At 33.4% G+C, this 13,348-nt stretch overlaps 1 protein-coding gene across 6 annotated transcripts in view; it reads right to left on the minus strand.

Moving 5' to 3' along the window:
• Positions 1–13,348, minus strand: part of ROCK1 (Rho associated coiled-coil containing protein kinase 1) — a 166,341-nt gene that overhangs the window by 60,788 nt on the left and 92,205 nt on the right. For 5 of the 6 annotated variants that reach the window (XR_008998312.1, XM_036905805.2, XM_036905808.2 and 2 more), the window contains 5 exons: positions 11,623–11,711; positions 9,558–9,606; positions 2,916–3,051; positions 1,542–1,633; positions 1,199–1,445 (listed from right to left, as the gene is read on the minus strand). Coding sequence is in view for 5 of the 6 variants with exons in the window: in XM_036905805.2 (XP_036761700.1) it covers positions 1,199–1,445; positions 1,542–1,633; positions 2,916–3,051; positions 9,558–9,606; positions 11,623–11,711 (613 nt within the window). In the remaining variant the exon portion in view is untranslated. The remainder of the gene's footprint in view (positions 1–1,198; positions 1,446–1,541; positions 1,634–2,915; positions 3,052–9,557; positions 9,607–11,622; positions 11,712–13,348) is intronic. The other variant, XM_036905806.2, reaches the window with a different exon arrangement.

A 13,348-nucleotide genomic window follows, 5' to 3' on the forward strand; every position in this document is an offset into this window, starting at 1 on the left:
CTGACCTCTCCACAGAATTATTGCTAATCATCAAGTCTCATGAGATCCCAAACTATGTTCCCATTCTGTGACTAAGGTTAAAATGGACTACCCCACCCCCAAGATTTCCCTGAGAGATCTGGCAACTTCCATGCATATTTGTTTCGATTAGGTAGTATCAATGCTGTTGCGAATATGAATAGAAAACAGAAAAATATGTGATAAGTGGGTAGAGTCAGGCATCTTTGTGAAAACAAACTAATTTTATTTCCATTAGAAAACTGTTCCTTTCTTAACCTAATGTACTCAATTTTTAGTCTTTTAGATTCACAGAGACTGCTGATATGTCTAGGCCTAACCTTCCGAAGTACCTGATTCTTTACTTCTAATGGGATTCTACTTCTGCAACTGAGTTTCTAGTTCCACCAACAACGCATGAGGAATTCCCTGGTTTTAACAGATAATCTTCTCTATCTGGAGTAGTCCCACTTTGAGTAAGACTTTTGTGAATTAGGCACATTTTAAAAATAAGTTTTCAGTAATCTGGCTATAAAACTGGAAATAACCACATTACCTACCTTACAGGGGTGTCTATGAGAGTAAAGAAATTACAATGTGATACAAATGTACGCATTATCTTGAAAGAGAAAGAATGCTAACCATCTCTGGTTTCAACAAGGTCATTTTCTTTTTGAGGGCAATAAGATACAAAATATATTACCTTAAAAATGATTAAAATGGTAAATTTTGTTTTTAGTACAATTAACAATAAAAAATAAATAAATAAAAAATTACCTTCCATTGACAGATAAACAAAATGTGGCATACACATACAATGGAATATTATTCAGCCTTAAAAAGGGAGGGAATTCTGATACACACTATAGCATGAATGAATCCAGAAGACAATATGCTAAGTGGAATAAGACACAAAAGGACAAATATTGCATGATTCTACTTTATAAGATAATCAAATACACAGAGAAATAAGTAGAATGGTGGTTACCATGGACTGGGAGAAGCTGGGGATGGGGGTTGTTGTTTAATGGGTATAGACAGAAGTATTAGTTTGGGATGATAAAAAAAGTTCTGGAAATGGATAGTAGTGATTGTTGCATAATGTGAATGTATTTTATGACACTGAACTGTACATTTAAAAATTGCTAAAATGATAAATTTCACATTATGTCTATTTTACCACAGTAAGAAAATATATTACCTTGAAGGTCTCCAATCATCTCAGAATCATGACCTCTGTCTCTTCGTTCAGCTTCTAACACAGCTTGCAGCTGGTAATAATCCTTGTCCGTTTGTGACTTGGAATTCTCTAAAATTCTATTTCTCTCCTGCAATTCTCTGTTTAGGGACTCTAGCTGACTAATTGACTTGCTCATCTCTGTGTGACTCTTCCTTAATCTTACAGCTGTGTCTGATTCTGTCCTAAGTAAGTCATTGGCTTCTTCTAGCTATTTAAAAAAGAGAGCAAGAAAATAGGTTTTTGACCGTAATACAATCAAACTTATTTTAATTAATAATAAAAAAAACTCAGTCCAAAAACTTACCTGCTTTTGTAATTGTGCCAGCTTCTCATTAGCAAGCTGTGAATTCTGATTTATTTTCTTTAAGTCTTCCAACTGATCCTTTAATGTAGAAACTAGAAAATGAAGGAATTAAATGTAGATATCAAAAAGTCTTCATAGAGGAAACACATAAATCCCTTTAAAAAATAGTCTTGGGCATAATTGTCCCTTACATTAGGCCCACTCCCAAAGCAAATTCCACCCTGGAAGTACTTACATTTTAAATTCATCAAAAGGTAGAGCATCATGTTATAATATAGAATACAAAAACAAATTTGTTTCCACTGTTGTTATTCCCTTTTAATTTTTTATTTCCTTAAGAAGGTCAATCTATTAGTGAAATGTTATAAAGCTAGTTTTAATATTATTTATTTTTGAGTAATACGAATCTTTGACTACTTCAGTATTTTCAAAATGGTTTAAAATGTAAAAGGTAAATTGTGTAGAATTAGTCTGAGAATTACTATTCTTTCCTCCACATCATCTCCTAGTCCCTCTAGCTCTCTTCCCCAACAACTATTATCAATTTCTTGCATATCCTTAAGACAGTCTATGTATCCATACCCTAGTATATAAAACCACAAATATATACATATGTTTTTACATGTATTTTATATATATATATATACACACACACACACACCTAAGGATATATAGACATGCACTCATTTTAAACAACCTGTACTTCTTCACTTAAAGATATTAGAGATTTATAATAGCATGTAAAGACATGATTTATTCTTTTATAACATGTATAGTATTCTACTATACCTAAATTTAGTGTATCACTGATTACATTTACACTGTTTTTTATAATTTTTGCCATTCTAAACAATGCTACAATGAATAACCTTATTTATATATTACTATGTATGTGCACAGTTTCTATGTGAAATAAATTCCTAGAAGTGAAATCACTGGATCAAAGGATGTAGAAGGCAATTTTAAATGTTTATCTGTAACATTAATATTAAAACACACCAAATTTTAGCTTAATAGCTCTCAAATGGCTGCTTGTTTGATGGACGTGCCTAGAGTGGTTATTAAAATACCAATGCCCAGACTGTGTCTAGAACATTAATTTAGAGTTTCTAGAGTTTAGACATCGGTATGCTTTAAAGCTTCTCAAGAGACATCAGTATGCACACTGGTTGAAAATCACGACTCTAGCTAAAACATTACTATTAATTTTAATGTTATAAATTTATCCCAGAACATGGTATTTAGATCATGAGGTATCTTAGGATTATGGCTTCAAAAATGTAACACAAGTACTAAATTTAAGACAACCTCATGAGAAACACCACAAGAATAGTGTTAAAAATTCAGTGTTTTTCAGAATACATAACAATTTACCCTCATTTTCTACATTCCTCCTCTTCTCATTTTCCTGTTCTGCTTTTCTTTGGTACTCATTAATTCTATGCTGTAGTAACATTTTCTCCTTCTCAATCTGAGACACTGTAGATTCTAGATTTCTTCTTTGATTCCCCTGAAATGATAATGACAAAAGTTAATGCTAAAATTTAATACTCATTTAATTGTTCTGTTCTTTAAAAATAAAACAATGATTTAAATGGATTTTTCATTTCAAAATCAGTCAGTACCTACTAATAACATTCTAATAGTAGAATTAGCTTCTCTAATAAGAAGACAGTGAGAATCGTCTTATTTGAACTAGATATGCTAATTTTCAGAGATTCAAAATGAATTGATAAATATAAAAAAACCCTATAAATCTTAACAGATTAAAAGGTGCTTTATTAGTTTAAGATTACCACACTATATTATATTAAGAATATTCTGGTTTATTTACAATCCTGAATTTAAGATATGAGATATAAAAGGAATCAGATAATAATTACATATTTAGAAATCAAATGGTACAAAGCTCAAATGGCACCAAGGGCTACAGTGCATGCAGTAAGTTCACAAGTACCTGCGTCTCTCTCTTAATCTTCCCCATCTTAACAACTTAAATTTTCTAAGATGTCCAATGTATCTACCTACTAATGCATATTAAAAAGTAATGAAGGAAATACTTATTTTAGAAAATGAAACTAAAAGGGAGGAAAGAGTTAAAGATAAAAAAAAAACCCAAACTTCCACAAAAAATTTATCTTGTGTTTCTCAGTTACCACTATCAGCATATCCTGCTTTTGATACTCCATTTTTATCTTTAAGACTCCACACTGGAGGATGTGGAGAAGGGGGAACCCTCCTACACTGCTGGTGGGAATGTAAAGTAGTTCACCACTGTGGAAAACAATATGGAGGTTCCTCAAAAAAACTAAAAATAGAAATACCATTTGACCTGGGAATTCCACTCCTGGGAATTTACCCAAAGAAAACAACTTCTCAGATTCAAGAAGACACATGCACCCCTATGTTTATCGCAGCACTATTTACAATAGCCAAGATATGGAAGCAACCTAAGTGTCCATCAGTAGATGAATGGATAAAGAAGATGTGGTACATATACACAATGGAATATTATTCAGCCATAAGAAGAAAACAAATCCTACCATTTGCAATAGCATGGATGGAGCTAGAGGGTATTATATTCACTGAAGTAAGTCAGGCAGAGAAAGACAAATACCAAATAATTTCCCTCATTTGTGGAGTATAACAACAAAGCAAAACTGAAGGAACAAAGCAGCAGCAGACTCACAGACTCCAAGAAGGGACTAGTGGTTACCAAAGAGGAGGGGTGGGAGAGGGAGAGTGGGGAGAGAGGGAGAAGGGGATTGTGGGGTATCATGATTGGTGCACATGGTGTGTGTGTGGGGTCACGGGGAAGACAGTGTAGCTCAGAGAAGACAAATGGGAATTCTGTGGCACCTTACCACACTGATGGACAGTGACTGCAATGGGGTATGGGGAGGGACTCAATAAGAAGGGTGAATATAATAACCACATTGTTTTTCTTGTGAAACCTTCATAAGAGTGTATATCAATGATACCTTAATAAAAAAAAATAGAAAAAAAAAATTCCATCCCTGTGGACAATAAGAAAACCAAAACTGCTGGCAAATTTCATTGTATAAAAATATCATTAAAATTTGTTTTCTTAAGAAGAGTTTACTTATTTAAAAAAAATCATGTTGGTTATGTTATTCCACAAATTGAAAACAAACAAATACATAAATAAAAGGACTGTCTCATTGAAAGACATTTCTGCCACAAAAAAAAAAAAAAAAAAAAAAAAGAGACCCCACACTGCATACTCAAACCAGACAAAGACACTACAAAAAAAAGAAAATTATAGACAAATATCCCTGATGAACACAGATGCAAATATCCTTAATAAAATATTAGCAAACTGAATTCAAAAATACATCAAAAAGATCATCCATCATGACCAAGGGGGATTTATTCCAGGGATGCAGGGATAGTACAATATTCGCAAATCAACCAATGTGATAACAACACATTAATAAAAAAAGAAAATGATAAAAACCGTATGATCAGCTCAACAGATTATGAGAAAGCATTTGACAAAAGTCAATATTCATCCATGATAAAAACTCTCAACAAAATGGGTTTAGAGGGAAAAAGATATCTTAAGATAATAAAGGTCATATATGACAAATGCACAGCTAAGATCATACTTAACGGTGAAAAGTTGAAAGCTTTTCCTGTAAGAACAAGAACAACACAAGGGTGCCCACTCTCACAACTTTTATTCAACATAGTACTGGAGATCCTAGCCACAGCAATCAGACAACACAAAGAGATAAAAGGCATCCAAATTGGTAAGGAAGAAGTTAAACTGTCACTATTTGCAGATGACATGACATATACACAGAAAACCCTAAAGCCTCCACCAAAAAACTATTAGAACTAATAACTGGATTCAGCAAAGTTGCAGTATACAAATTAATACACAGAAATCTGTTGCATTCCTATATATTAACAACAAACTAGAAGAAGGAGAAATCAGGGAAACAATGCCATTTACAATTACATCAAAAAAGATAAAGAATAAAATACCTAGTAATAAACCTACCCAAGGAGGTGAAAGACTTGAACTCTGAAAACTGTTAAGACATTTGTGAGAGAAATTAAAGAAGATACCAATAAATGGAAATCTATTCCATGCTTATGGACAGAATTAATATTGTCGAAATGACTATTCTGCCCAAAGCAATTTACAGATTCAATGCAATCCTTACCAAAATACCAATGGCATTTTTCAATGAACTACAGCAAATCTAATCCCAAACTTTATATGGCACCACAAATGACCCCAAATAGTCAAAGCAATCTTGAGAAAGAACAAAGCTGGGGGTATCATGCTCCCATGACTTCAAGCTCTACTACAAAGCTACAGTAACCAAAACAATTTGGTACTGGTACAAGATCAGAACCACAGATCAATGGAACAGAACAGAGAGCCCAGATATAAACCCACACATATATGGCCAATTAATATACAATGAAGGAGCCATGGATATACAATGGGGAAATGACAGCCTCTTCAACAACTGGTGCTGGCAAAACTTCACAGCTACATGTAAGAGAATGAAACTGGATTATTGTCTAACACCATAAACAGAAGTAAATTTGAAATGGATTAAAGACCTAAATATAAGACATGAAACCACATAACTCTCAGAAGATAACACAGGCAAAAATTTCTTGAACATAAGCATAAGCAATTTTTTTCTGGACACATCACCTCAAGCAAGGGAAATAAAATAAAAAATGAACAAGAAGGACTATATCAAACTAAAAAGCTTTTGTACAGCAAAGGACACCATCAGCAGAACAAAACTGCAACCTATAATATGGGAGAATATATTCATAAATGATATAAAGAACTCATACTCCTCAACATCAAAAAAACAAATAACTGGCAGAGGACGTGAACAGACATTTTTTCTAAAGAAGAAATACAGATGGCCAACAGGAACATGAGAAGATGTTCCACATCACTAATCATCAGGGAAATGCAAATAAAAACCACAATGAGGTGTCACCTTACACCAGTTAGAATGGCTACTATCCAATAGACAAGAACAACAGATGCTGGCGAGGATGTGGAGAAATAGGCACCCTTCTACACTGCTGGCGGGAATGTAAAGTGGTGTGCTGTGGAAAGCAGTGTGGAAGTTCCTCAGAAGAGTAAAATAGAAATACCATATGAGCCATTAACTGTACTTCTAGGAATTTACCTGAAAAAAAACAAAATATGTGACTGAAAAAGATATATGCACCCCTATGTTTACTGCCACATTATTTACTATAACCAAGATATGGAAGCAACCGAAGTGTCCATCAATAGATGGATGGATAAAGATGATGTGGTACATATCTACAATGGAATATTATTCAGCCATAAAAAAGAAACTTTGCCATTTGCAACAACGTGGATGGACCTAAAGGGTACTATGGTAAGTCAAATAAGTCAGGCAGAGAAAAACAAATGCTATATGATTTCAATTATTTGTAGAATCTAAAAACAAAACAAAATGAACAAAACAGCACGAGATTCAGAGACACTGAGAAGTAAGTGACTGGGGGTTACCAAATGGGAGGGCTTGGGATGGCTAAGTGGACCAGGTGAGAGTGATAAAGGGACACAAAATCTCGGTGATGATAAAAGTCAGTCTCAGGGATGGCAGTATAGCATGAAGAATATATCCAATGATTCTGTAACATCTTCCTATGTTGACAGATAGTAACTGCACCTGTCAGGGTGAGTATTTAATAATGTGTGTTAACTGTTGAGACACTGTGTTGTATACTTGAAACCTACATAATAAGACTGTGTATCAACTATACTCCAATTAAAAAAAAACACTTAAAATGAATAGTAAATACAAATGAAAACAACTGGCCCATTGGGATAGTCCTGTCTGATCTCTGACCTGTCCACTCTTACACTTTTTGTAGTTTCACAGGATATGAATAAAAGGACAAGTTATAAGAGGGAGAAAAAAAAAAAAGACTCCCCATCAGGAAAGCCTTCTCTGTAATGCTTGCTTTTCTGGGCTTTCCTATTTTTAAGCAAAACCCATCTTTTTAAGTAAGATGCTATAAGGGAGATTTAGCTAAATTTAACAGAGATATCCAAGGTCTTTCTAAGATTTTTTCATTCACACTTTTTTTTTTGAAATAATTATACATTTCAGGAAGTTGCAAAGACAGCATAGACAGGTCTCATGTATCCTTGTATTCAATTTCTCTTAATAGTTACATTATATGTAACAGTAGTACAATAAAAAAATCAGGAAACTGGTATTGGTATCAAGTGTGTGTAGATCTATATCATTTTATCTCAGGCATAGATTAATATAACCAGCACCATAATCAAGACATAGAACTGTTTCATCATCACAACCACCTCCCTCAGGCACTACTTACGCCACACACACACACACACCCCTCCCCCACCACTCACAGTAGCAGCAACCAATAATGGGTCCTCCATCTTTACAATTTTGTCATTTTGAGAATGTTAATAATATTAATGAAATATACACCATGGACGTTGAGATTGGATTGTTACACTATACATAATGCCCTTGAGATATGCTACACATCATTCACACTTAATGTAATCATTGATATTATTAGAGTTAGAGATAGTCTGTCAGTTTTGTTTTTTTGTTTGATCTGTTGTTTCTCCATTTTTTCCCTTTGTCTTGCTGGTGGGGGTGGGGTTATATATATATATATATATACATTTTTTTTTACTGCAATTTGGTTATTAACATTTGATGTGTCTTTAATTTACAAAATACTTTGATTTACCTATTATTTTGTCCCCGATTCTACACTTGCTCTACTAAAATATGTTCTCAACAAATAGATTTTTAAAACAAGTCCAGTGATGCTATCTCACTTCTCTGCTCCAAGCCCTGTGATGGCTTCCCAGGGAGCTCACTCAGATTAGAAGTCCAAATCCTCACAAAGGGGTTATATTTTTTATGTTGTGTTTGGCGAGTAGAGCAGTTACTGCATAAAATTTTTCTGACTTGCTAGAAGCTTCTGATCTTTCCAGAAGCAGAACTATTCTAATTTTATAATTAAGATCTCCCACTCTACTTGAATTTGGAAAGCTGAATAGGTTAAACCTAGCATACTTGAATTTTTTCTGTGTTTTAGAAATGAGATAAAAAATGAAGGATATGGAAAAAGGATTTCTTAAATACTCAAGAGTTAAAGAGTGTTAGGTGATGTAAACACTGACCAACAGTAAGTTGGCAAAATATTATCTCAATCTTCTGAGATGACTACATGTATATCCAAAGCTACAAATTAAAAAACAAACACTGACAGATACTATTTCTTGAGAGAAGAGAAAATTAAGGCAGCACAAAAATCATCATAAAGATTAAATCTAAGAAAGAACAAAAGAAGTAGTCAATGAGAAGAAATAGTGTATTCCTTTTTAGGGGACTCTTCATATGCACAGTAGAAAGATATTTGCAAGTTGACCAAGAGGAATGAAAATTTATTATATATTTTTACATTGTGTTACCCTGATAATAAAAACTTCTTGCTGGTGATGAGCAAACATGGAAAACATGAACAATTCTAAAATAAAAAATTTTCCCACTTGATCACATGAAATTTTGTTACTACCAGCCCTTTTAAAATTGTGTTCTATCCTCTTTCCTATTTGTCTGTTTCTGTTACAGCACCAGATTTAATTTCTGATCTCTTGATTCTCTTGCCATTTTTTCACTTTCACCTATAAAGAACCACTGAAATGAGATTTATGTAAATAAAATTTCAATATTGTTCTAGAATAAAGCTGTACAAAGGAAACTAAAGTATAACTTAATCTGTATCACTTGAACCTGTAGCTCCAATTGAGACCCTCATCACAATTCTGGTTCTGTTCCATATTTCAACCTATAAAGGTCAAATGCAATTTTCTCATAAAACAAAATAATCTGAAAGAGGGTAAGGCATTTTGAGAATGTTATATTCAAAATTTCCTATCAGAAAGGAAAGAAAACTTTCCTATTAGAAAACAAAAAGTACCTCTTCATCCAATTCTTTCATTATCTTGTCTAGTTTTATGTTTGAAGTTCTGTAAAAACAAAAGCAATATAGATTAGAAATATGTTTTTCTTTTATTGCCCAGGGTGGAATACCACAATCCTTACTTTTCCATTTAAGTAAGATTTCTTAACCCTTTTTGTACTGTGGGTCCCTTTGACAGGTTTGGTGAAACCTATAACCTTTTCTCAGAATATTAAAAAGCATGAAATAACATACATAGGATTAAAAGAAGCCCAAATTATACTGAAATATAGTCATAAAATTTTTTAAATGTATGATTCAGTATTGTTTTATTAATATACTAAATCACAAGACCAAGTAGCAGTAATTTCTAAGTATTGATGAGCATAAATGATATTTATATTTAATAACTGTAACAGAAGAGAAATATTTGCGATTTCTATAGGTAATAAAAAATTTTTCACAGCTACTGCTTATAATTGTGGGTTATTTCCTATGTTCACAATGGAAAGAAATCCTGAACTGAATTAGAGAAAATACTCACTTTTTCTCATCTAACTTTAAGGGACCTCAAATTTCATTCATGGACTCTTAACGAAGGGAAAGGTGACATATATAAATCAGTAAATGTAGCACTTGACAACTTGGGCAAAATTTTGAGATAAACTGAAAGTATAGTTAGTATCTCCATGACAATTTGTTTTCTTTGGCTCTACAAAAAATTGAGCTTCATATCTGTATATGCAATGTTTCATCTGGACGTGCCATTAAATACCTCATTCAGCATGCCCCAAACAAAACTCATTCCCTCTGTTCCACACCCCGCTACATAATACCAAATGGTTTCTCTTCTCAACATCTTTAAGTAAAAGACACCACCTGGGAATCAACCTTGACTCATCCTCCTCCCTTACTCCTATTAAGTTGAATAAATATCAAGAAGTGCCAGCTAACCAGAGTTCTTTTTAAAAAGCATATTTGATCAGCTTTAATTTACTTCTTAAATTTAGTAACTTGTGATGTTTTTCCATCACCCTTAAATTAAATTCCAAATTTGTTAGGTTGTCAAAACAAAATCCTCTAAGATCTATACTCTGCTGACCTTCCCAGCATCATCTCAGGCTTCCCCACAACATTTTCATGATTATAGGGCACTTCGGCCATTCTTACTTCTTGCTCAAATTGATCCTCGCCACTACCACTACCACTTGTCATTTGTGTTTTAATTTTGATCATAACATTTTGGATGTAGAAACTTCTCCACATTTACGTATTTCCATTTCCTCCCTGTATTTCCGTATTTTATGCCTTGAAATTCCTCCCAAATTCTAGATCAGTTAACTATTTGCTTGTATTTAGGGGCTTTTCTAAGAAAAGTTTGTACTACATACTCAACTATTTAATCATCAGGAATGGTATGCAGTGAGAATTTTACTTGTTCTCTCACCCCAGTTCACAATATTGTCAGTTTTCTCAATTCCATTTGTTGAATAATCTGTCTTTACTTCTTTATTTCGTTTATTCACTATTACCACTAAAATATAAAGTTATAAAATTTTATTGTTTGTAATTAATAAGTAACTAAGCATTGTGCTATATTATCCAAAATAATATTAATCATTCTATATTTTTATAACCATACAGGCTCTTATTAGATTTAGATTCATAGGAAAAAATTCTGAGTCATTGCTCTAGAGAATTGCAATGGACTTAAAATGTCTGCATCAAAAATGTAGTGAATTTTAATCTTCAACAACATTTACATTTTAAAAAGCACCTTATCTGATATAAACTAATTTGCCCTTTTATAGTATCAGGCACTAAGTGAATCAGCCCTATAGTTTTTTAATAAGACTCCTGGGAGCAAATGCACTTTAAATATTCTGAGGAAAATACATTAATAATTAATGTCAACATAATAATTACTTTCCTATACTCACCAAAACATTCATCAGTAGCAACTTTCTGTCTCCATACTTCTATACCTTCTACTTTTCAAGTGTTTATAGAGTGTAAGCCTTAAAATAAGCTTAGGCTATACAACTTCTAATGTGAAAAGCTTTTAATTAGAGCATATTCTTACCTGCACTTCTGCTCCATTTCATCTTTTAATTGCATTTCATTATGCAGCTGTTCTTCCAGCTTATAAATGGTTTTTTGCAAATTTTCCTGCTTTAATTAAAAACAAAAAAACCTCATTCTACTAAGAAAATTCAAAGAATTAAAAAATATCAAGTTTATGTTACCATTTTACATCTGCTCAGGAGGGAATAATTTGGTTCAATCATACCCTTGTCCTTTCTCTCTGAAATTTTTACTATTAATTTAACAAGGATTTTTTTCAACACCTACAAATATGTGAGGCACTGTGGTAAACATTAGTAATATAAAAATTAAAAAGATTTGGTCCTGTTCTCATGAAACTAACAGTTAAACAATGGAGCAGAGAGGAATGGGATGGTAAAAAGAACTTAGGATAAACCAGACATATACAGAAATATTATAATATAATGTGGTAAATGATAAAATTATATATAAGGTATTCTGAAGAAGAGAAAAGGCCATATTAATTCTGCCAGGAAGATGTAATGTTTGAGATGAAACCTACAAGACGACAGGTATTTACCAAGCAGAGAAGGTGGTAGAAGGCAGGCATTTTAGCCAGAATGAAGGAATCCAAAAGTAGAGTGGCAGAATAAAATATGATGTGTTTTGGAAATGGGAAGAAATCAAGTATATGCAGAGAACAAAACATAGCAGAGAGAACAAGTCACACAGATGCTGAAAAGGTGAATGGGACCATGATCCTCATATGCAAAAATAGGAGTTGGGAACTTTGACCAATAAGCATTTTGAAAAGGAAATGACATAATGTTGGGATTTTATTAACATCATTTCAGTAGTAAGGGGAAAAGACTAGAGGGCAGAGAAATTACAGAAAAAGCAAGCAGTTAACAGGCTACTCAGACAATTCAGGCAAAGGAATATATATAGGCAGAAGCTGTAAGAATGAAGAGCAAGAAATGGCTAACTGTGTCAATTCCAAGGCAGAATTATGACCTAACAACTGATTCAAAATAACAGACAAAGTACCATTACAAAAGATCGGTAAAACAGTAAGAACTGTGGGGGAGGAGACCAAGAGAGGAAAACTGGGAGTTTAGCTTTGGCCTAGGCTGAGGTGCCTGAGGGATGTGCAGGAAGAGAAATCTAGTAAGAGAAAGAGAAGAGATTCAGGTCTGGAGCTGAGAGGTGCAAGCTGACACACATGAGATTACCTATAAAAAAGGAGCAGCCAGCCAGGATCAGAACCACCTTGAGAAGCATTTAATAATTAAAGGAGGAATGAAGGAAAGGATAGGGGAGGAGATCTTGCAAAGAGGACTGAAAATAAAATCCAAAGAGGCAGGAAGAAAAAAGAAGGAAATAATAGGAATATGAAAGAGTTATAAAACCCTGAAGCTCCAAGGAAGGATTAGTCAGTATAAATGCAGCAAAAAAGAAAAGATAGGAATGAAAGTTATTTGTTGTATTTGGCAATTGCAAGGTTGTTTTTTGGCATCTCTGCTGGAAGGCTTTCAAGGAAGAGTTGAAAATTTAATTAGTTGACTGTTGTACTTGGTTCTAGGTTAAGAGAAATCATAGTTAGGCAGCTTTCTTCTTCCTCAGTGATCTACCAGAGCAACAGATAAAAGGTAGCAGCAACTAACAGGAACTTATAGCAAACATCACCAAACAAGATCAGTCCAAAGAAAACATGGTTCTACTGAATGTTTTCTTAAGTACTTATGCACCACTAATTTCACAGA

This window comes from Manis pentadactyla, chromosome 6 (assembly GCF_030020395.1).
Source record: "Manis pentadactyla isolate mManPen7 chromosome 6, mManPen7.hap1, whole genome shotgun sequence".
NCBI lineage: Eukaryota > Metazoa > Chordata > Mammalia > Pholidota > Manidae > Manis > Manis pentadactyla.